The sequence below is a fragment of the Scomber scombrus genome, chromosome 13 (genome assembly GCF_963691925.1).
Source record: "Scomber scombrus chromosome 13, fScoSco1.1, whole genome shotgun sequence".
In the NCBI taxonomy this organism is placed as follows: Eukaryota; Metazoa; Chordata; class Actinopteri; order Scombriformes; family Scombridae; genus Scomber; species Scomber scombrus.
Genome location: NC_084982.1, coordinates 1,497,717 through 1,524,674, shown reverse-complemented (window position 1 = coordinate 1,524,674; position 26,958 = coordinate 1,497,717). Strand labels below are relative to the sequence as shown.

The window sequence follows — 26,958 nt, the reverse complement described above, 5'->3', positions numbered from 1 at the left end:
TATGGGTCAATGACGTATAAGGATTTTCAACAACTCAATTGTAGAATTTTAAAAACAAGCATATCTAATGCAGTAGTTCAAAAATTCAGAATGCTGGTACCTGAAAATTCATATTACAATTTAAAAGTGATTTTAGTGGGGGGGTTTTCAAGATTAATTGGCACTGGCCTTAAAAAAAAGTCATGTGGTGCGACCATGATTCATCTTGAAATATCTTATATAAATAAAAGATCATCATTTACAAAAACATTTAAAAAATTTGAATACTTTGTTTCCAAACACTTTATATTACTGAAAACTTGTAAAAAAAAAAAGATGTGAAGCGTGTTAAGTAAATTAATTTATTTCAAGATGAATCATGGTCGCACCACATGACTTTTTTTAAGGCCAGTGCCAATTAATCTTGAAAAACCCACTAAAATCACTTAATTTCAAATGTATAATATGGATCTTCAGTTACACAACATTCTGAATGTTTGAACTACTGCATTAGACATGCTGGTTTTTATTATTCTACAATTGAGTTGTTCTAAATCCTTATACGTCATTGACCCATATATTTATTTTTTTTAAGATTTATTTTAGGCTTTTTTGCCTTTATTTATATAGTAACTGGCAGAGAGACCAACAGGAAACAGGGAGAGAGAGAGACGGGAATGACCTGCAGCATAGGTCCCTCTTTAACCACTCAACCACCAGGGCACTTCTAAATGTATATTACAGAAAATGCAGTTTTCGTTGGTTGGGAGCAGCTCTGTAACATACTGCAGGTGTTTAATTTTGAAAGTTGTTGACCGGATGTCGCTTCCCAGGTCAACTTTGACGCTTGACATCGTGCATGGAGGGCAGCAGACGCGGAGGAACGTGAACGCGCATCGTGCCCGTGTCTCGCTGCTTGGCTCAACGTTAGCTCGCTCTCTCTCTCTCTCTCTCTCTCTCTCTGTCTCTCTCTCTCTCTCTCTCGGACAGAACCGACACAAACGCATCAGAGAACCGCGAAGAGGGGGAACATTATGGCGACGTTGGGACCGGAGTCGGCTCGTACTCCTCATTCCCAGCTCGGTTCTTCTCCTTCGATCCAGTCTCACCTCGGCAGCGCCAACCTGCCTCCCAACCGCGGCTTGGAGCGGGCGCTGGAGGAGGCGGCGGCCAGCGGCGCTCTCAACCTCAGCTCCCGAAAACTAAAGGAGTTTCCCCGGACAGCAGCCAACCACGACCTGACGGATACGGTGGAGGCAGGTAGGGCATCTTTGCTCGGTTAACCGATGCTGAACGGTAACGACTCCCAGTATGCGTTACAGCAGAGTGGATGCTTACCTCAGTGACCGTTGTACTTTATTTATGGCGTTGGCATTTCCGTTACCCATTTATAACCAAAGAGCGTGTGTGGTCATTGAGCTACGCCAGGAATCGAACCCCGGACCTCTGCGCTTGTGTTAACATTAAGTCCATTTCCCTGTGGTGAGATGTTGTTGTGATACAGCATGTGTGAATGTAACTTTTTCACCTGGACCAGATGCACGCAGCTGGACTGGGGTATCATTGAGTGGCTGTTGAGTGGTCACATTGACACCAGATGACCTGTGGTGTGGATGATTGTTTACATGTAAACACACAGTGTCCAGCATGCAGTGGATGTGTGCAGGTCATGTGTGTGTATGAAGGTGGACATTGAAATGTTTATTATGGATGTAACTGCTCAGAGGGCCTGCACTGGAATTCCCCACCACTTCCTTTTAATCCATTTAGAGTTGTAAACAGGCATGGAGAGCAGGGTGCAGCCAGCCACACTGATTTACAGGAACAGAGCTGAGCTTACTGGTAAGCATCACAGCACGTAGTTATTAAAACATCCACATTAACAATATGGTGAAAGATTGCAAAAGCATCATTTGGGGTGATGAATTCATGAAAGCAGTTTAGTTATTGGGGTGAATTCTACAGACGGTACTAGTGCTGGACAGTGTATGGATATCATGTCACCAGATATTGTCTTAGATTTTTGATATTGTAATATACAGTATATGATATGGCATCAGTGTTGTGTCTCCTGGTTTTTAAGGCTTTATCCCAGTGAAGTGATGTCAGTTATGGGTTAGGGTTATTTGTCTTTACTCACTCACTCATTCTTTCTACATTACTGATGATGGTCAAATATGTCATTGTGTAAATATCTGGTGAAAGCAGCAATATTTATCTCTGTGATATTACCGCAATATCGTTATTGAAGTATTTGGGCAAAAATATTGTGATAATTGATTTTTTTTTTTTTACCCTGCCTTGCAGCATTGGTTTGTGTTGTGAGAATGTGAAGGGGTCATGGTGGTGCAGAGGTCAGCCGTGTGACCTCACAGTAAGAAGGTGCTGAAGTTGAGTCTGTTTGGATGGTCAGCTGGTGACTCTTGACCTGGAGTTCGGTTGATTTGGTCCAGATCAGGGAAGCTAAAGATTCATTGTTGTCTTTTAGTTCTGGTTGTAGGAACTGACAGGTAGCTCATTGACTTGGTTCATTTTCATTGTTAGAGGTGTGTCATATGATATTGTTTGTGATATTGTGAAATCTTTGTTTAGTTTTCTTGTAAACGAAGAAAAATGATGTTTACTTTGAGTGTTACTCACCAGAACACAATGTGTGTGTCTGTGAGTGTCTGATCTGTAAGTATTTTAACTCCTGAATTGTTTACACTCACTCTATTTGCATTCTTCTTCTTCACTGTCTTTGCTGGCACATAGCTGTGTTCCTTGGCACATTTCAGCCACCTATAGCTAGATAGATAGATAGATAGATAGATAGATAGATAGATAGATAGATAGATAGATAGATAGATAGATAGTACACACACGCACAAGCCCAAACACATCTCACCCATACCCATGACCACATAAACATACCCATAAAAACTTTCAAATATGTGTTCTAAAGTATAAATAAATCTATAAATCACTGTATGTGTATGAGACAATCTAAATGGCATAACACAACTCTGTCACAGCACTACTGGAGATGATAACTGCACAGCGTGCCTTTAATTACATACATATTCATCATACGATGACACTGATGATTATGTATGGCTTTGATGTATTTATGTTTTGACTGACTGTATGACTGAAGGTGAATGTGATGTTGCTGCAAGCTCTGCTGTAAAGAGTCCAGCTCAAAAACACCATGAGTGTGTGGAAGTGGTTTAATAACATCATCTTCATAGATAAAGATCAGATGCTCCACACAACAGACAAGTCTCATCATGATCCAAAGTAGCTCAGGTGACAGTGATTGGTTGATCATGACCTCATATGTTCACATGGTGGATCAGAGCAACATTTCATAACATGGTGAAAATAAATAAAGGCGTTGAGAGTTTTTAAAAGTTGAGGAGTAGAGTAACAGTACAGTCAGCTCTGCAGGTCAAACAGCTGTCAGAAGGTAGTCTGATGATCATCAGCTGGACACACGTCTTATTCAGTAAAGTTAGTGTGAGGTTCAGTATAGATCAGCTGGACTCAGCTGACTGACGTCATTCCAGCAGGTCTGTTTACATCAGAGACTCTGATCAAAGGTTTGAAATCAGTACAGAGACACAGCTCTGAAACATCTGTCACACTGACTGAACACAGACCACAGCTCCAGCTCAGATAATCTTATTACAATTATATTGTAACTGTGTTTATATCAGGACGGCTGTGGCTCAGGAGCTAGAGCGGGTCATTCACTAATCAAAAGATCAGAGGTTTGATTCCCGGCTCCTCCAGTCTGCATATTGATCTGTCCTTGGGTAAGATACTTATCCGTGAATTTCTCCCAATGGCTGAGCCACCAGTGTATGAATGTGTATGAATGGTTAGTCTCCTCCTGATGAGCAGGTTGACACCCTGTGTGGTAGATCCTGTCATCAGTGTATGAATGTGTGTGAATGGCTGAATGTGACATGTAGTGTAAAAGTGCTGTGAGCGATCAAAAACAAGTGAGATCAGGGAGAAACTCTGCACTCGTGCTGATGTGCATGTATGTTGTCATGGTAACTAGATGATCGTATATAGATATAGGCAATGATGAGCAGATGGATTTATTAATAGATCAGTTAAATATCCTCACACAGTGTTGTGCTTCGCTTGTTTTGTTTTCACACAACAAACAAACAAACAGCAGCAGAGTCCAGATGTCAGCGTTCACACTGCTCTGAATGAACTGTAGTTAAACCATCAATTGCTCACAGGCATGAGTGTGAGTGCTGTGACAGACAGGTACAGGTGTAAACAGACTGGAACAGGAGGAGCAGGGACACAGTACATAATGGATGGAGGACATTTGAAGGCAGCGACAGTCTTCATGACTTCAACTTTGAGGAGGTTGAGCAGCTGCTTTTCCAAGAATGGATTATTTAAACGTTAGTTAATAACTTGATGTTGACGGACTACAAAGGCGGAACAAAACCATACGGGCAGCGCAGCAGCTGGACACACACGAGAGTTCATCTGTAGTTCATCTTAAAAACAGAAGCAACTGACCGAATGATAAATAATTACCTAGACGATCGTGAATTTTACTGTGAACTTTCAACGCTGTCACTCAGCTAACGCTAACGTTAGCGGAGGGGCTAACAGAGCAGCTGACCAACACACACTGCACACCAACACACACACAAACAACAAGTAAAGTCTGAGGTGAAGGAAATAACTGCTCAGTGTGTCTCACCTCTACAACCCTGTAGCTGCTCAGCGTGTTGGACAGTGATGTTTGTCCCTGAGCTGACAGTGCAGCAGAGAGGCAGCTTCACACCTACTAGGTCTATACTGTTGACTTATTTTAATGTGAAGACACTTATGTTTAACATGAATGTTGAATGTTGACATTCAGATTTTTAAAGTACTTTCTAAATAAAAATTCAGATAGTAGTAATAGTTCATATTTATCTGACTTCTTGTATCAACGGATGAAAAATGAGCCGCAGTAAGAAAGAAAAATGAGAATGTGATATGTTGAGATGCATTGAGATGAGATGCATCAGTAATCGTTTTAGAATCGAATCGTAGCCCTCTGAACTGGATTTAAATCAATCATGAGGTGCCAAGAGATTCCCACACTAATCATCATCATCATCATCATCCTCATCAGCAGCAGCAGGCTGCACATGCTCATCACAATGTTTCTCTATGTGCTCTGATCCACAGAGGAGCTGGTTATACTGATGAGCCTTAATGTTCAGGAAATAAGTAAAGACATGATGTCAGCAGGAGCATCTCACTTCAGACACTCACTTCCCTTTAGTTGTCTCACTGCCGTGTCTCCATGCACAGAGCTCTACTTTTGTTTCGAGACTTTTTATCATAACACCACAGAGGTGAATGAACTGAGAGTGAGCTCGTCGAGGCTCTACAGACTGACCTCACTGTGAACACTCCATCCAGGAGGACTGAAAGTATTGTCTGAAAATCTTCTGTGGATGATCTCAGTAATAGTTTTAGAGGGAAGAGACCTCGCTGTGGAGTTTTTAAAATAGCATCTTTCAGTGCTGTGAGCAGCATAAACTAAACACTGTGTTACAGCTTAATGATGTCACTGTTTGTGTGCACTAAAGAGAAACAGGCTTACATCAGCACAGTCGTTCTTCTACAGAAACAGACAGTATGAAGATCAGGGTCACTGATAGTTCATGTTTTCCTCCAGCTCTGTACTCAATGTGCTGCCTTGCTCAATGGCAGCTGTGGTCACATCAGTGATGGTTCATTTTAAAGTAGTTTCATGTCTGTTGGTCTTTAAGCCTTACATACTTTTCATATTCTGATCCTTCACTGTATAGAGCCAGTCATTTTGACCTGGCTTAAGTATTCCCTTTATAATTAGTCTCTATACCAAACAACTATTTGAATGTATTTTGCATCCATAGATATCTTATCATCTTTCATTTATAGAAAAAATACATTCACAATCAAGCTATATTATTATCTCATGTTGACAGCCATAATTCTTTCTATTCATTTATTTAAAGGGAAGAATGAAACTAAATCTGAATGGCAGGTTTCATTATAGCCATTAAAACCATCAATCAAAACTGATATTGTCATTTAGGGTGTTTTCATTGCTTTCAAATGTCAAAATGGGTCAAATTTAACCTGAACAGTATGTAGAGTTTAGGTTGCCTGTTTTTAAGCAGGGTGGCTGATACTCATCCCTGATTGGTTCTGCTTGTATAGAAATCTCCACAGACACACTGTGTAAGGACTCCAAACTTTAAAAGGGTATTATAATAAAGCAGTCTCATTCAATCTGTTAGTTACTTTTTCTGATTAATCAGGTCATATTTTAGTCCATAAATGATCAGAAAATAGGAAAAACTGTTCATCATAATTTCCCAGAACACAAAGAAATATCCTGTGTGTTCAGATCCCCAAACTATACATGCAATGATATGAGTAACAGAGAAGCAGCAAGTAGTTTTATCAGAGAAGCAAAGACTGTTGTGTGTGTTTTTACTGGATAAATGATTCATTTGTTATTAAAGCTGCTGTCAGTGTTGCATATTTTCTGTCTAATAACTAATGTATTATTTGACTAATTGGCTCAGCACGATGAGACAGCCTTCTGCTTTTAAAACACAATGATCTGCTTGATCTGATTTCATTCACATTTATTCTCCAGGACTGGAAGGTGGCACAAACATCCTGCGTTCATTCCATTTTTAGTTTGAAGGTATTGTGTATCAGATGACAGATGATGTGAGGAGGGAAACATATTTATTCTAGTTGCTGATTGAAGGTTGGAAGCATTGTCAGGTAGTGTTAGAGGACATGTCAGAGAGGAGAATGTGTTTCCAAGTTCACTTTTTGGTTTCTGTGAGTAAAGTTTGAGACATTGGACAGGCTTCTGACTCTGAGCGTCTCCTGCAGCTGAGTGCTGTTTTTTTCCATAAAGCCTCCAGGAGGGGAAACATGCAACATCCTAACTGGGATTCTTCAGCCATTTGAAGAGAACTTCCTTGTGCGTCTCTATTTGCAGACAGTCACAGGACGATGATTAGAAACTGTATTCATGTTCAGCAGGCTCAGTTCTATTATTCAGAACCAAACAGTCACTACTGAGAACATGTCAACATCACCTTTGTTTGTGAGCACATTAACATGCTGCTCTGATGGTAGTGAACACATGTGTCCTGTGTGTTGAAGACAGAGTCGTCTCCAGTCCCACAAGAACTGTGATCAACACCCATGAAATGAAATGAGATGAAATGAGAGGACATGAGTGGAGAGGGAACAGTGAGTCACTGTGACTGATGAGCATGCGGTGGACACATTCAAAAACGTTTCACACAATCTGCTGTACTACACACACACACACACACACGCACGCACGCACGCACGCACGCACGCACGCACGCACGCACGCACGCACACACACACACACACACACACAAACACATAAAAGATACACTGTGGTTCAGCCTAGTTTCATATCAGCAGCCACACAAGCCTCAACTTGTAGCACAACACAAACCAGAGCTGGTTTCCTTCTACCTTCTTACAGCTAACAGCTAACAACTAGCAGCTAACACAGCTAACAACTAACAGCTAACACAGCTAACAACTAACAGAGCTAACACAGCTAACAGCTAACAACTAACAGCTAACACAGCTAACAACTAACAGCTAACACAGCTAACAGCTAACACAACTAACAGCTAACACAACTAACAGCTAACACAGCTAACACAGCTAACAGCTAACAGCTAACACAGCTAACAGCTAACAACTAACAGCTAACACAACTAACAGCTAACACAACTAACAGCTAACACAACTAACAACTAACAGCTAACACAGCTAACACAACTAACAACTAACAGCTAACACAACTAACAACTAACAACTAACAGCTAACACAACTAACAACTAACAACTAACAGCTAACACAGCTAACACAGCTAACACAGCTAACAACTAACAACTAACAGCTAACACAGCTGACAACTAACAGCTAACACAGCTAACAGCGCTCACACTGTCTGTGGGGTTAACTCAAGTTTAGTGCTATTGTGAAACTGTTCATTTATCTAGGCTGAGAGAGAGCACAGGTTCACTCAGACAGACTTAAATGAAAGAGACAGACACCATCTTTTTTTATGCTGTTTTTTTATTCCGTTGATGAAGTTCTTCTGCTCACACTTGCTGACTGATTGATTCATTATATTTAGTATTAGTATTAGAATAGTATGTGCTGTTAATGATCTCTCAGTAAATTATAAATGTAGCTTATATTATTTCTACTGTTTCTAAAGCTTCTTATACACTTCAAGTTCTGTTTCATACATTTGACCTTCTAACCTGCTCTATTGTCATTATTGATTTTAAGATTGGCATGACTGCTCACACTGATGCTGTGTGTCTGAGGTTTTAATTTCATCCCCAAATGACTGATTCTCACAGCATGTTCTATAAACAAATAGGCTGAGCTCTGATTATGTGGTGCATGAGGTAGGTAGGTAATAACTGCAGCATACAGATGTAGAAACAGCTGGAGCATGACATCTGAAGGAGTGTTTGGGTGTATTTCGGCTGGAGCTGCTTGTTCATTGGTGGAGCAGTTTGGGTTGAGCACATTTTGCATGAGATCTAATGTTTGGACTGGTTGTATCAGGTATTTGTTCTGTAGATGTATGAAGGAATTTTCAGCAGCTCTTTTTCTGATTACCTCTAAAATTTGGATTCATGAAGACTTTTACTCTCAGGTTTTCATATGCTCAATAATATGAATAGGATCTTCTTACTAACGCTGCCTGCAACTAAGGATTATTTTCATTATTGATTCATCTGCTGATTATTTTATCCATGTGTTGTTTTGTCTATAAAATGTCAGAAAATAGTAAAACAAAGTTTTTTTTAGAGTACAAAGATCATCAGTTTTCTGTTGTGTAGGACACATAAAAGTTTGAAATCCTCATATATAATTAGCTTAACACAGTACACAGCTGATTAGCATTTTCCTTTAAAATAAGAATAAAAGGAGTATTCGATTATTAAAGATTCCAATGAATTTTCTCTCCACTCATTATTGGTTACATCTCTCATTTTTATACTGCTGTATTTACTGTATATTGATTGTGAAATATGACATTTAATGGAAATTCAGTTGAGAATCTTTTTTATAGATAAAATAATCTGATGCTGATGTGATTGTCCACATTGGTTTCATACAGTCAGACATGTAAGTGATCAACTGATTGACTCACTGTGATCAGCATTCTTTACTGACATTTACAGACTAAACAAAACATCAGAAATAGATATTTAAGATGAATGGATTGTGGAAATGATCATGTCTGGGTTGACCTTCTTGGCAGACAGTTAAACTGATGACAAAGCAAACAGAGGAAGCTCTGAGTCTGTGGAATTTAGGGGATTTAAAAAAAAAAAATGGAGGTTATCACCCGAGTCCAGTAACGGAAAGGTGAAGGAGGGAGATTTCCAAACCAAACCAACCAGTCAGTCTGCTCTCTGTCTCAGTGCCTCATATACCAGCTGTGTGTGTGTGTGTGTGTGTGTGTGTGTGTGCGTGCGTGTGTTACAAAATGCATTAAAGGAGAAGATACATTCAACTTTTCTGTTTCATTCTTAGCAGCAAAACCTTCAACTGTTTCACTTTCTGTTTTTAACCTGAAGCTTCTGCTACAAAATCACCCTCTGCTCTGTTCTACTGTGCACTAAGTGACTGGCAATTAATACTGTGTGTGTGTGTGTGTGTGTGTGTGTGTGTGTGTGTGTCCTCTGGAAAAACTGCCAAACACTGCAGAAATCTGTATTGTCTAAAGCTGGGAATGTGGTGGGAAGCGGGCTGCTGCTGGTCATACACACACACGTACACACACAAACACGCACACGCACACACACACACACACTCACACACACACACACACACGCACACACACACAAATACACAGAGTTCAGTCTCATACTGTACGTGTGTTTAAGTCATATTGACAGAAACAACATCCCCTAAGTCTGCGTGTGTGTGTGTGTGTGTGTGTGTGTGTGTGTGTGTGTGTGTGTGTGTGTGTGTTTGAGCTATTACATAAGATTACAGGTTTGTGCTTCATGTTAAATCCATCTGCAGGGTTTTTTTTTTACATTCCAGCTGAACTGCTGCTCTCATCAGTCACACACACACACAGATAAAAATAGATGCAGCAGATTTCACATCAGACTGCTTCTAAACAACAGTTTTATTCTCTCTAGCTTGTGACCTCGTTACCTATTTCTCATCACTGCACTGTTACTTTACTTCACATTTCTTTCTTTTCTTATTGACTTATCGTACAATAACATAAATGATCAACATCATGTCTATATGGACTTATCATATGATACATGGACTTGACTTTGAACATTTTTTTGACCTCAGTATTTCACTTCACATAAGCAGCTAAGAGGCTATTCATGTCAAGCAAGTTTGCACGTCCTGAGTGCTTTAAAGATAAATAACTCTGTCCCCAACCATAGTGACTGTCAGCCCACTATCCAATCATCTGACTTCTTCTTCTTCTGCTGCTGCTGCTGCTGCTGTGTCAGGTTTTGTGGTCGTGCAGTCTGATGTGAAGGTGTTTCTCACTCAGACAGAGAAACAGAAAACATTGACAGTGTGGCTACATTGACATGCTTCATTCTAGCTCATTTTAACCGAAGCTTCACCTCGGAAACAGAAACAGCTACAGCAGCATCCTCACACACACTGAGCTACACTACAGTATAACACAACACACACTGAGCTGCACTACAGTATAACACAACACACACTGAGCTACACTACAGTATAACACAACACACACTGAGTTACACTACAGTATAACACAACACACACTGAGTTACACTACAATATAACACAACACACACTGAGTTACACTACAGTATAACACAACACACACTGAGCTGCACTACAGTATAACACAACACACACTGAGCTGCACTACAGTATAACACAACACACACTGAGCTGCACTACAGTATAACACAACACACACTGAGCTGCACTACAATATAACACAACACACACTGAGCTGCACTACAGTATAACACAACACACACTGAGCTGCACTACAATATAACACAACACACACTGAGCTGCACTACAGTATAACACAACACACACTGAGTTACACTACAGTATAACACAACACACACTGAGCTGCACTACAGTATAACACAACACACACTGAGTTACACTACAGTATAACACACACTGAGCTACACTACAGTATAACACAACACACACTGAGTTACACTACAGTATAACACAACACACACTGAGTTACACTACAGTATAACACAACACACACTGAGCTACACTACAGTATAACACAACACACACTGAGTTACACTACAGTATAACACAACACACACTGAGTTACACTACAGTATAACACAACACACACTGAGTTACACTACAGTATAACAACACACACTGAGTTACACTACAGTACAACACACACTGAACTACACTACAGTATAACACAACACTAACTGAGTTACACTACAGTATAACACAACACACACTGAGTTACACTACAGTATAACACAACACACACTGAGTTACACTACAGTATAACACACACTGAACTACACTACAGTATAACACAACACACACTGAGTTACACTACAGTACAACACACACTGAGCTACACTACAGTATAACACAACACACACTGAGTTACACTACAGTATAACACAACACACACTGAGTTACACTACAGTATAACACAACACACACTGAGTTACACTACAGTATAACAACACACACTGAGTTACACTACAGTACAACACACACTGAACTACACTACAGTATAACACAACACTAACTGAGTTACACTACAGTATAACACAACACACACTGAGTTACACTACAGTATAACACAACACACACTGAGTTACACTACAGTATAACACACACTGAACTACACTACAGTATAACACAACACACACTGAGTTACACTACAGTATAACACAACACACACTGAGTTACACTACAGTATAACACAACACACACTGAGTTACACTACAGTATAACACACACTGAACTACACTACAGTATAACACAACACACACTGAGTTACACTACAGTATAACACAACACACACTGAGTTACACTACAGTATAACACAACACACACTGAGTTACACTACAGTATAACACAACACACACTGAGCTACACTACAGTATAACACAACACACACTGAGCTACACTACAGTATAACACAACACACACTGAGTTACACTACAGTATAACACAACACACACTGAGCTTCTGTAACAGCCCACAAGCTAAAGTGTCATGTTTAACTTGTTAATCAGACTTCCACACAGGCAGAGGTAATGATCAGAGTTGAGCCTATCATGGAGCATCTCTCCTACCATAGGGTGACTGACACAGGACACCAGCATGGAGGAATTCTGCCAGCGCCTGGGTTAGAAGCAGTTTAGCTGACTCAGCAGCTCAGCTCAGCTCCATCACTCTTCTTCTTCTATTTCCATTAACTTGTCTAATCAGGAGTTGTGTTGTAAGGTTTATATTGAGCCAGACTGTCGCTCTGTGATTAAAATGAATCATACATGTTTAAAGAGGTTATAATCTCCTCAGACAGCTGGGAACTGTAGTTTTAAGCAAACATTACTCAAACAGGAGGGAATGGTGCTGGAGACTCATTTCAGCAGGGTAATGTACACATTTGGTGGTCTAGTGAAAAGTGATGTGTGTGTGTGTGTGTGTGTGTGTGTGTGTGTGTGTGTGTGTGTGTGTGTGTGTGTGTGTGTGTGTGTGTGTGTGTGTGTGTGTGTGTGTGTGTGTGTGTGTGTGTGTGTGTTGGACTACACAAACCTTGCCAACATCTGGACGTGCAACAAAGGCATGTAAAGGGCGTACTCTTAATGAAGATGATGATGATGATGATGATGACGATGATGATGACCCATTGTGTAACACTGTTTGTGTGAGCTGATACCAGACATGTAAGCTGGCAGTGTGGATGCTACAGAGACAATTACTGAGCATTCTACTGTTATCAGTACTGTAACTCTTATTTAGTGTTAAATGATTGTAGTCAGTATTCATTTATTACAGGAATTTGTTCTGTACATTTCTTAATAGTGTTTTGCATCTATACATATTTATTTAAGTATACTTTAAACTAGGGCTGGACCATATGTCCTGATGTAGATCATTTCATATCCTGATAATGATCTCTATCCCAATATAACACATTTCAATACAGTCAAATAGTTGGTCTGTGCCTCCTACATACTCGATAACTTCAGCTCGCACATTGTTCAGGTTTCTCACGGATTCTTAAAAAGTCTTAAATGTAGTTTTTGATATTCATGGTCTCAAAATGTCTTCAAATGCCTGGAAGTGTAGGAGTTAAGGCATTCCATTTGATTTGAGCTGGGGCAGAGTGAATGAGTGTCATTATATTTTATGCCAATCAATCAACTTATTAAAGTAAAAAATAATCAGCAGTTAGAACTATAATGAAACTAATCATTAGTTACAGTCCTTTATAAATGACTTCAAAATGAGCTCCATTTAACCCACTACAACAGTAACATATGTCTCATAATACATTATGTATTACAACAGTCACATGTGACACTTTTCTTCATTGAGTACTTACTTAAAAACTAACAACATGGTAATGCATTCTATTACTGAAGTGACATTAGTCATTTTTAGTAAAGGACCTAAATACTTCCTCCACCACTGTTTGCTTTACACAGAATAAATACATGAAGTTATCCATGTACTGTATAGATGATAACATCACTTAGTGCTGTGCTTATCATTATTGGATCAGACATATGTTTGTTATTGCATTGCCTGTTTCTCACCTCTTTTTCAATTTCAATAAAACTCATAACTGTGTATACAGTAGGGCTGCAACTAACCATTATTTTGATAATCGATTAATCGGTCATTTATTTTTTCGATTAATTGATGAATCGGATAAAAAAATTCAAAAACAAAACATTATTTCCGAATTGTCATTGCAAAAAAGTGCTCAAACAACATGTTGCTGCTTGGACGTCCCTGAGCTGTTAAAGTAATATTAAATTATAAATAATCATTTAAACAAAACAACTAAATGTTAATGTCTGATAGCTTTAACAATAAAACATACACATGTATGCTACACAAAAAGAGGTATTTTCTGTTGTTTAATGGACCTGAGCTGTTGGAACTATAAATAAAAGATAAATAATAAAGAAAAATGAAAATGATAAAACTGTTAACAGGATTTGTTTCAACATTCAGTGGAGGTTCAGTTATATTATTTATCTCAAACTATAACACATTGGTAATAAAAAACCTATGTCACACAAATAGAGCACACTTATAAATCAAAATGACTCCAGCAGTGTTAACCAAGAATAAAGTCTAAACCAGTTCATCTTGGTGGTACAGACTGGTTTTATATTATTCTTAATGGTTTTCACACACAACCCAGAAAAAATACAACAATGTGTCTGTGAAACTATATATTTACAGTATAAGTTGTGGTTTATTTCTGTAGTTACCAGTTTTACTTTTACCATCATTAGACTTCCATACATAGCTACTAGCTGCTGCTCTCCTCTCCTACTGCTGACTGTGAGATCTGAGCAGGTAGAAGCTGATAGTTCACTAACTATAACCAGGGAGCACACTGCAACAAGGTTAATGATCCACACAGTGACATTATATCATTGATATGACGCAAAAGCGATAGAAAACCCATTGTTTATTGTGCGCGTGCATACATGCGTACGCGCGCTTCGTGCTGCCCTGGGCAGGATGCAGCACACACTTTCTAGTTGTATCTAGAGTGAACTGTTCTTACACTTTAGAAGATTTCGGGCGGACCGTTTTCTCCGTTTCTGCTGATACCGGCTCTGCTCAGCTGCGTCTGAACTGTTCCGCGACTTGGCGAGTAATGCTGTAATCACGCAACACAATGAATCCATAATGAAATTCATTGCCAACACTTTTAATAATCTTTATTTTTATGGATTTTATCTATTCGTTGTTACAGCCCTAGTATACAGTAGTCTAATTAGTCTTTTTTTTGTCGCAGCATTGGTATTATTCTTTCCTTAAAGAAGTTTTAAAAATGTCTTAAAAGTCATTACATTTGTATTTTAAAAATGTGGCGATAACCTGATTGTTAAAACAACAATGAAGATATCATTGTAGACGATATATATCACACACCTCCTACTTAGAACTGTTAAGAGTTGATCAGTGCACTTAAAAAACCCTGATATTTAAAGCCATCGACCGTTGTTTAGTGCTTTATTTATTTATTTGTAATAATGGGTTTAGGCACTGTTTAGCTTTTAAAAGTACTGTTTTATCACATGATATTAGAAAAAACCCAAACCACACCCAGCCATGCTTAATGAGAGTACAGCCTGTTGTAATAAGTATGTATGGATACATGATGTGATGATATGACCCTGAGGCATGATACACCTCCCACTGTTTACCACCCTCACTTCCTTCACCCCACTGCTCTTCCTTCCCTTTCATTTACACACACACACACACACACACACACACACACACACACACACACACACACACACACACACACACACACACACACACACACACACACACACACACACACACACACACACACAGAGGAAGCAGTGGATTTTCAGGAATGTAATGTGATGTTGGGTTAGAGGAGGGTCTATCCGCTCAGTGATCCCGCCACACCTGAAAATAAGGACAGCTGCCACACAAACGCACGCACACACACCCTTCATGTGGGGACACTGTAGGTCACTACATGAACACACACACACACACACACACACACACACACACACACACACACACACACACACACACACACACACACACACACTGCAGATGGATTTAGTTGAAATTTCTTTGGATGCCATAAAAAAACATTTTTTATTTAACAGTTACGACAAATATGGGCCAAGATTAATACTCAGAACCGCTGTTATATATAATATAATATAATATAATATAATGTAATATAATATAATACAATATAATGTAAGTTGTACAGCAGAATAAAGTCAGTCAGCGTATTTGACCTGTTAAAACAAATGTGAAACTCTGCCTCCATTGAAGTCATATAGAAGTATTTAATGATTTGTATGTAACATTTAAAATGAGTTTAATACAGGTTTTAGTTGTGTTGTAGCAGCAGTGATGATGAAGTTTGATGATTCAACCACAGTAACACCCTCTATGTTTCAGTTTGTTATCATGTCTATCATGTTATACATGATCATAAACTGGACATGTCTGAGGTGTGCACGGCTGGTCACACATCACCAGACATTTGAAGACATCACACAAGGCTTTAGGAATGTTTCAGTTTCACTCATCAAGAAAAGAAGGTGAGTTGCAGACATGGGAAACATTTAAGAGAGCTAAAATGATTAAGGACCAAAAATGTCAAGAATGCCAAAAGTGAGCTTTTTTTTCTTTGCAAAAAAAGTCATGAGTTATGCCTGACCTGTAGAAAGTAAAAGTTGAAAGAAGCCTCTGTTAGACACTTATCTTTCTATCATTGAGCAGCTAGAGGAACAGCAGGTTGTGATTCTCTGTAATGACACAGTGAGGTGGAGCAGTGACGGCAGAGCTGCTGCTGTTCTCACCAGCACAGAGACAGGACGTGACCGCTCCCCACCTCATTGTTTTCAGGAGGCAGCAGCTCTGATCTCTTCCTGTCAGGACCACCTCCCCCTAAAACTATAAAGTCCAGCTGCAGTCTAACAACAGTTGGTACTGTCTCTGAAGCAGCAGCTCTTCATTTGATTCTGTGAAGCCTGACACCTCCACCTCATTAACATACATGAAGACTACACAATATTACACATAGCACTTTTTAATATAATGATATAATCTGGAAACATGGGATGTTTTGTCAGAAATAAAGTATATTAAGTTATCAACTAAGATGTTATGATAGTGTTTGGTTTAATGTATATTAAAACTAATGGATCCTTAACTTTGAAATCAGTATGATGAAGTTTAGGCGCTTTACAAAGAAAGATTGGATTCAAAATACAATGAATTTCAACAATTACACTTAAAATATTGTTAAAATTGTATTATTTATTCATGTACCTCTGGACACTTTTTAATAAAATTACAAGATAGATCTAAACAATATGATTCTTTTTATTATAATATTGATTATGTGTTTCAGTGAAAAATGAAATATTCCAAAACTGTCTGAAAATACAACAAGAGAATTATCTGTACAACAGATTAGGGGCAAAACATTCATTTCAAGATGTTTACAACCCAATTTGAAAACTTTGCGTTTGGTTCAAGTCAAACTTTAGTCCGGGGATCAAAAATGAACTTTAATGCTCTGTTTTCAGTCAGTACTAAAGAAGCATGTTTGATTAAGTCAGGGCTCCCCATTAAAAGCCAGAGTTTAGTCCATTTTTCTGTAATGAGAGTGAAACGTCGTCTATTCAGAGAGGACCTTTGTAGATCAGAAGAGGTCACGACTTTTCTCTGAGACACCTGATCACTGCAGGAAATGCTCTTCTCTTTTGAAACCTGACACCGATGAGTCAGACTGTGCCCGCAGACTGTGACATCATTTCACACTGAAACCATGACGACGATGATGTCACATCAACATCATGTTTCTAAGCCTTTTCTCTCTTTACATATCTGCTACCTACACACAGCCTGTATCTGGCTTGTACTTCAGTGCTGTTAGTGAGCAGTGATGTGTTGAGGTTTGTTCTTAAATGAGCTCTTCTGAGGCTTTTTTTCATGTGGTACTGCTCTGTGAAGCTGCTCTGTGAAGCTGCTCTGTGAAGCTGCTCTGTGGAGCACAAAATACAAACACACTGTCAGACCACAGAGCAGACGTCATCTCTGTCCTACACACTAATTAGACAGCAGAGATGGAGAACATACGTTCATGTTCCCCACAAGATGAATCGGCAGCAGAGGAGAAGCAGTTCTGATCATGGTGGTGGGGGTATGAAGAGGTGGCCGCCCACCTGAAAACACACACAGATTTTGCTTTTGCGCCCAAAGTTCACTTGGCTGAACATCTGGCATCAAACACCTGGCTTTGACCAGTCAATTAAAAGGGGGCGGGGCATCTCAGGTCACAAAGAAGAGTGATCATAGAGGAGCTTACAGGTGAGCGAATATGTGGAGTTGTAGAGCACAAAGACAACCTGAAGAAACACTGGGCACTGGAAAAGATTTCCAGCAGATAGAGATGATTCATCATGGTGGTGTCCATTCACTGAAAGAATCTACCAACACTATGATGTTTACCTGCCTGTCATTACAGCTTTGGACCACAGCAGCAGCTTACCTGCGAGAGGTTTTTTTTGGGAAACACCAAAAGGGCGGTGATCCCCTGACCTTTCCTCTAGCGCCACCATCAGGTGTAAAAATACCTGCAACATTAGTGAAATTCCCATCAGCCACAGCTGTTACTAGTGCTGTGCGATATTACGATATATATCGTAGTGCGATATAAAAAAGTCTACCGTACGATATAACCCTCTATCGTTTATATCGTAATTTTAACGTGTGGGGTACTGGGTTAGCTCTGTTGCTACAATAACGTTAACGTTAGCGGCTAACACCGCTAACCAACGTTAACGTTACTACGGTTGTGATTTAGGTACGCAGTGTAAAGTACAACTCAACGTCGGAATGACCGTCGGATAATCCAAATGCATCATGTGAGTTCATGTTGTATGAACAATGAATGAAGGCTAATGTTACTGCAGCAACGCTACTAACAACCAAACATGTACAAAACATTCAGGTGATCCTTTATCCAAATATATGTAAATTGGCAAATTTGACTATTTGAGTTGTAGTACTCAAAGATCTTCTACAGACATGTATAAACACTAGAGCCCGACCAATATATCGCTCAACAGATATTATTGGCCGATATTGGCCTATCACAGATATACTGGTATCAGTGTTTATACCATCCGATATGTGCTGATATATTTTATATTATATATGATAAAAAAAAGAAAGATATACAGGCAGCATTTTGTGTATATTTAATCCTTTTTCCTATTTCAAGTTTAATATATTCATATTAAACTCCCTGTGAAGTTTACTGTTGAAGAGCAACTGAAAATTAAGTTTATTCTTAAACTTTAAAATCTCACAGCCTCAATAACATATCTTTGTCACAAGTTTTTGATAACCACATTTGAACAAAAAAATTGTGTTTATGTATACTGTGTATAGAAGATTATCGGCCGATGTATCGATATCGAAATTATTTTATTCCTGTATATCATCATCGGCATCAGCCCCAAATATCCAATATCGGTCAGGCTCTAATAAAAACATAACAATACTCTGCTTGAACATTAATGCGTGTCTAATACAATCATCTAACTGTAGGAATAAGAAGAAAGACACAGGCTTGAGTGGAGGAAAATACACTGTTCATATATATGAACATGTAGATGACTGAATAGACCTGCTAGTTATCTAAATAGGAATAAAGTAGCACACTGCCACAGTTAACTCAGTATGTGTGTAAATCTCTTGAAGTCGAGTGCAGACACAACATCTGTAACTGTTTACCCGACTGAGACGAGAACTGTTGGTTTCACACAGTCTGAGCTCCCTCCTGTTCTCTTTCACTTCAGTAATCAGTGCTGCAGAGATCCTCAACTCATCTGAATTATCAGCAGGAGAGAAATGAACATTGTTGGTTGGTTCAGGTTCACACTGATGAATTCCACCCCAAAGTTCAGACCAGTCAACATGATAAATATGTGAATACGATCACCAGTCTGGCTCTCTGCGCATCCGTCTCTCACTACCCATAATCCCTTTTGTGTTGGGTTTGTTTGTAGTGGCTTTGGACCATGTGCTTACTCATAATGAATCACAGTGGAGCTCACACTCATACTTTTTATTTCTTTTGTGCTGTTTATGAAGTCCCACAGTTAAATAGTAAAGTATGACAACAGAGAAAGTGATCCATTAACAGTCTGATTTGAAGGGAATATAACATGAGACTCTAAAAACTACACGTACTGTATAAAACAACTTCTTTTCCTCAGTGTGTACTGTGTAATAAAGCAGAATAGCAGCTGTGTAACAAAATAAGAGCATCTCATCTGGTCCTGCAGCTTCACTGTTGTGAATGTGAAACATAAATTTAGAGTGTGTCCTGACAGTCTCCAGATCTCTGAATAAATAAACAGGAACATCTCTCATCCCTCCAAATGTAGGCCAAATTCACCCCCAACACACACACACACACACACACACACACACACACACACACACACACACACACACACACACACACACATACACACCTCCCACCCACTTAAATCCTCCTGGCATCATATTGGGATACAAAGATCAGACACACACACACACACACACACACACACACACACACACATACATACCCGCATCTGTCACCAGTTCATCCTAACACCCACACACACACACACTTTCCATATAGCACTCCTTTAGGCTTATCCTAATACACCATGAAGCACAAGCCAGCATACATAATAAGTCTTCACATATGCTCGCTCACACACTCACACACACACACACACACACACACACACACACACACACACACACACACACACACACACACACACACACACACACACACACACACACACACACACAAATAAATCCAGACAGATAGAAAGCTGTGGCATTAAGTCCAATCAAGTGAAATGTGATGAGATTTAAGCTTCAGGTGTGACTGTGTGTGTGTGTGTGTGTGTGTGTGTGTGTGTGTGTGCGCGCACAGTTATAATTTAACACACACGATCACAACAGATAATTTCAGTGTATATTTGAAGTCTGGTGTAGTTGGTGAACTGTTGGAGGTGGATGTGAGCTTTCAGTATCATAATGTGTGACTTGAAAGATGCACTGTACTGAGTGGCAGCAAGTCCGTGTAGCTCCTGTGTTGTTAGTGTTGCTAGTGTCAGTGTTTGATATATAGTGTGATAGTGCCACGATGGAAAAAAGTATACATGTGTAGAAAATTGTGTACATGAGAGAGGAACTTCTCGCCTAAAAACAAAGAAGACATGGCGTAAAACACCCTCATACCGACTGAACTGAAGGCGCAGAGCCGGGGCCTTAGCTAAAGGCTAAACGAAAGGTGAAGAAGTGGAGATACAAGCCTTTTCTGCCATCGATCGTCATGGGAAATATTAACTCTCTGGCTAGTGTGGAATGAACAGACGTACCAGGAGTGTGGTCTCATGTTTTACGGAGACGTGGTTGAACAACAACGGCAGTACAAGCAGACAGAGAACCATGGAAAAGTGGAAAAAATAAGGGTGGAGGACTGATTCTGTTTGTGAACAACAGATGGTGCAACCCTGGTGGTATTACTGTGAAGGAGAGGATCTGCTGTCAGGACATTGAACTCTTGGTAGTAGGTCTTAGAGTGTACCCAGGGAGTTGTATCACATCGTTACCATTGTTGTTTCAACCGAAGGCGGAGTCTGCAGTGGCGTGTGACATCATCCATGAGACTGTGGCGAGTCTACAGACCAGATACCCTGATGCATTCATTTTTATATCTGGGAAAGTTAATCCCGTAACTTCACCTCCCATCAGTCTCTAATGGACTGTTTTGAATGTACGGACTGGGATGTTCTGTTACAGTCACATGGGAATAACAGCATGGTTACAGATATTGACAGGATGGTTGGCATTACTACAGACTATATCATCATCTGTAGGGATATTGTCATACCAGCGGGGGCTGTTCAGTGCTTTCCCTACAATAAACCATGAGTTACTAGTAACATCAAGTTACTCCTTTATCAGAAGAAGGAGGCTTTTCGGGAGGAAGACAAGGAGAAACATAGGAATGTTCAGCATGAGTTGAAGGATAGTCTAAAGCAGGCAAAGAAGGAGTATAGTAGGAAGGTGGAGAGCATGCTGCAGAAAAACAATACCAAGGTGGTCTGGAGAGGGATGAGGACCATAACAGATTATGAACAGAAGAACTGCCAGGCAGAAACTGGTGATGTGGACAGGGCCGATGAGTTCAACATGTTCTATAACAGGTTTGACAGTGTGTCCAAGGCCGGTCCTGCATCAGCTGGACCTGCCTCATCTGTTTTGTGTCCTAGGCCTCAGCTGCAACTTCCTCTTCTCCACATGTCTCCACCCCTGACCCCTCAGTTGCATCTCCTTCTCCTCTCCCTCTCCGGTATGTAATAGGGCTGCAACTAACAACTATTTTGATAGTCGACTAGTCAACGATTATTGAACCGATTAATCGACTGATCGGATCAGTGGTGGTTCTAGCTTGTAAGGCTCCCGGGTGAACTCCCCTTCAGCACCATCCATGTATATAGATCGATAGATAGAAATAACCATAAATACCAAAATGATATATAATCATGAATACAAAAAAAATGAAATACAAGGAATAGAAACAATTTTTGTATATACATAGAAGTAACAAAGGTGACAATATCTGGAGAACATGTGGTGTGCGGTGTGCACAGTCTCCCACAGGGAGAGCAGCCTCCAGTTAGCTAAGGGAAAGTCATCACTGTCCAACACACAGAGGACGCAGCGTTGCTGAGGTGAGACAGACTGAGCACCGAGTTATTTTCTTCACCTCAGAGTTGGGTTAAGTTGTTTAATGCTGCAGTGTGTGTTTTTCAGCTGCTTTTGTTTGTTACTGCTGGAGTTCACCGCTCCGCAAGGCACGAAAAACACGCCTGATGACGTAACCGACAATTATCGACTATTAAATTTGTCGGCGACAAACTTTGTCATCGATTTTTGTCGACAACGACGACAAATCGTTGCACCCCTAGTCTGTAAATGAGGTGAGGATGGAGTGGTTGCATCCAGGAAAAGCAGCAGGCCCAGATGGTGTGTGTCCAAGGTTGCTGAAGGGACTGTGCAGATCAACTAGCGGAGCCCCTCCAAAGCCCCTCCTTTAATTTGAGTCTACAGGTGGGGAGGGTCCCGGTCCTATGGAAAACATCATGTCTTGTGCTGGTTCCCAAAGTAGGGCCCCAGCTGAGATGAATGACAGACCGGTGGCCCTCACGTCACACATCATGAAGACCCTGGCATTTTTTTGACCTCAGTATTGCCACACTTCACATCAGCAGCTAAGAGACTATTCATGTCACATTGACTAAACAAGTAGTGTCCTCCATTCCTCACTGTGTACGTCCTGAGTGGAGACTGTAGAAGAATTAAAGGTAAATAACTCCAACCATATGGTCCCCAACCATAATGGCAGTCTGCCCACTCTTGTATTATTATGCTATTATATTATCATTATATTAGTGGTATAAAATGATCTTCAAACGACAATAATATTGTTTATCGCAATTATTTCTGAGACGATATATCGTCCAAGGAAAATGTACATATTTAGTTGTTGTATTTTTAAGGTTTACTGGCTGAACTCCATACACAGGAAGTGTGCCTTTATTTTGAAATGTAACAAAAACTGTTGCCCAGCTGCCGATTCAACGTGTAAACATTCTCATGTCATCATTCACCAGAAATGCTTATAGAAACAAGCAAGATAGCCACTACAGTAGTTCTAATGACAGGTCTAACATTAGCAGCCTCAGCCACAGTTTCTGTGTTCACAGAGTGTAAATCATCATGTAGGTGATACTACAGAGGTTGTATTGGTGTTATTGTGTTCAGTATTCACAGAGAGGTTCCCTGTGGAGTTGTGCAGTTGTGTGATGATGAGCAGGTCTCCAGGTTGTGTGTGAGCACGTGGGCCATGATGCACATTCATTGAATTTCTTCTGCTGATAGACAAACTACTAGATGCAACAACAGCAGTGAAGAAGAAGACAGCACAGGGCTTGAACTATTTGTCACAAATGTCCTCTGCAAATGTTTCCTGAGGGAGAAATACACAGTCAGCAGGTCTGGTAGAGCTCAAAGATGACTATGTAGCAGTAAAACTGTTTATTCTGTGTAAGTCAACCAACTACAGTGTGGGTAGTTGTGTCCGTCTCTTCACTGTTTGTCATTAATCTAGTGGTCATTTTTCATTTCCCTGTCACCACACTTTTTATGGATGAAGCTGCTCAGCTGTATGAATGCTCTGTAAAATGTTAGCTCTGCTCTTTTTTTCATAAATGCTCTTTTTAAATAAAAAAACAAACAAACACTGCAGTTATGAAGCTGGATGTTTCTTTGTCTCTGTGGCTTTCTATTAAACTCTAACTGCAGTCAGTTCACTCAGTATGAAGGAGAGCTAAACACACACACACACACACACACACACACACACACACACACACACACACGTCATATTTTGAATTTATATTATTTAGAATCCTGTTGTTTCTCTGTCTGTGTGGCAAAGTCTGTGTGTGTGTGTGGGTGTGGGTGTGGGTGGGTGTGTGTGTGTGTGTGCTTGATGGGGGTGGGTGCGGTCTATACAAGCATGCCATCCCCTCTGGCTGTTGTAGTGTACACACACACACACACACACACACACACACACACGCGCAGGTTAGTGATATGCTGACAGTAGAGAAAGATGTGGGTCAATGGTGGGGGTCTTGTTGTATTTGATGATGATGGTGTGTGTGTGTGTGTGTGTGTGTGTGTGTGTGTGTGTGTGTGTGTGTGTGTGTGTTGGCAGTGGGCCTGGTGGGTTGCCAGTTTGAGGAAACTCCCCCCTCTCTAATCCTGTTAGTGTCCCTGCCTGCCAGCTCTCTTCCTCTTTTCTTTCTTTTTTCTTTCTAATTTTAAACGTGCTGTTTTTGTTTTTCCCTCCTCTTTCTCTCTCTCTATCTCTTTATCACTCTATCTTCACTATAACATCTTTGAACTTTTTTCTCTACCCAGTGTAACACTTGTGTTTTTCACTGCTTTTCATTACATTTGAGTCTACCTGTTTATTCGAGCTGCTCATCACTACAGCCTTTAAAAGTGTTGATTCTGTTGATCCTCTTCTCCTCTTCTCTTCCTCTCTTCTCATACTGAACACCTCTGCTCACAAACTGGACTGTGGAATGTTTAGAAATCAATATTAATGCGTGTGTGAGCCTCATCATCATAATCACCCAGACCCTGTAAATCCACTGTGCTACTAATCCATGACTGTCTGCTGGTCACTGGGTCAGACAGAGACAGAGACACCCCCCCCCCCCCCCCTTCCCACCACCACCCCTACTCCCCCCAGCCTTTTAAACACACACACACTCACACACACGCACAGCTTTTGTGTTGGTGTGAGCTCCAGCTGGAATCCAGCTGATACAGCTGATAAAGAGAGAGGCCTCACAGTGACAGTGAGTACAGTACATCTGCACTCATCAGTCCAGTCAGGATAATGAAGGTTTAAAAAGAATAGTCAGTGATGGACAGAGACAGAGACAGAGAGCAGACAGAAGACAACCAACTATATTGTGTGATGTTTATCTCACAGTGTCTCAGACTGGAACACACCCTGCCTTTATTCACAGGTGGACAGTGGAAAGATGACAGGAAATGAGAGGAAATGATACACAGAAGAGGGTCCCAGGCTGGAACTCAGTGCTGAGATGTGTCAGGCTGTGTCCCGTAGAACTAAGTGCGTGTTCGTCAAACATTTTTGGGCATTTTTTTCTATTTGTGCACGAAAATACATGAAGAAATGAAACATGAAGAAATGACACATGGCAGCAGGTGTTTTTTTATGAGGGGCCGTACAAGACATAATTCATTCTGGCCCTCTCATACACATACATTCTCCTTACACATACATATATTTTCACTCTCACACACATACATATATTTTCACTCTCATATGTATACATTTTCATACTATAAGTAATATATGTATGTAAAAGGAAAATGTATGTATGTGAACATTTTATAGAATAAGATGAATACAACATGTTTGAATTTTTTTTTTTTTTAAATAAACACAGGTTAAACTTGCACTTCTGCATATATAAACATATGAATCACAACAAATACTGTAAGTCACATTAGGCTAAAATAAAATATATTTTTATAGCTATTAAATGGAAACAATTGTAAAATTTGACCCTGAACAGTATGTAAGGGTCAAAACAGTCTATTAATATTCACAAAACAGTAGTGGATGGAAATACTTATTAATTAGTATTTTCTCCATTTATTTGGATGAAAACCTGACTTTGGATCTAAATAGAGTTTGTGTTTGTGATGGATGGAGTGATATGGAATATAAATTGCTGATTTTACATTTGGGAGATATTCTATGAGATTTTGAATCATTACCAGCTGCGTCAGATTTAGCATTGGGTCACTTTCAGGTGTACCATCTGGATTGTTTTTAGTTTACAGTACAAACAGCTGAGCATCATACATGGAAAATGTAAGGGTGATTTTCTGAATGTATAGTAACTGTCTGTAAAACAGCTGATGACCTTTCAGTGTTTTTGAATCACATCGCACACACACACACACACACACACACACACACACACACACACACACACACACACACACACACACACACACACACACAGGCTCTACAGAACCATCAGCCTGCACACAGTCTACGTAGTGATCTAACTGTTCTGAGTTGGATGCACTGTGGGGAAAAATGCATGTTTTAATCTGTGTTTTCATTGTATTTGTTTAACTTAGTAATGAGTGTCACATAATGTGAAGACACACAGTATTGATTGACTTATTGATTTAATGTGGAGCCCTGCAGTTATTGTTGGTGTATCTACATCCATCATATGATCCTCACTCAGCAGCTTTCCTCTGCTGTTGTATAGTTTTTACAAACAGGTTCAATCTTAAATGAGAAAGCCAGCGTGTGTGTGATTTCTGTTCATGTGTGTACTAAATAATCAGTGTGTTTTGGTGTGTGTGTGTGGTGTGTGTAGGGTGTGTAGCTTCACTCATGTTGATGAACACTGCAGCATACAGTTGTGTAAATTCCAGTATTAGCA

The 26,958-nt window shown here is 39.9% G+C and overlaps 1 protein-coding gene across 2 annotated transcripts in view; it reads left to right on the top strand.

Annotated features, from left to right (window-relative positions):
• Positions 1-993: 993 nt before the first annotated feature.
• Positions 994-26,958, top strand: part of lrch1 (leucine-rich repeats and calponin homology (CH) domain containing 1) — a 94,320-nt gene continuing 68,355 nt past the window's right edge. For both annotated transcript variants that reach the window (XM_062432385.1, XM_062432384.1), the window contains exon 1: positions 994-1,239. In XM_062432385.1, the coding sequence (XP_062288369.1) occupies positions 1,014-1,239 (226 nt within the window). In that variant the 5' untranslated portion in view covers positions 994-1,013. The remainder of the gene's footprint in view (positions 1,240-26,958) is intronic.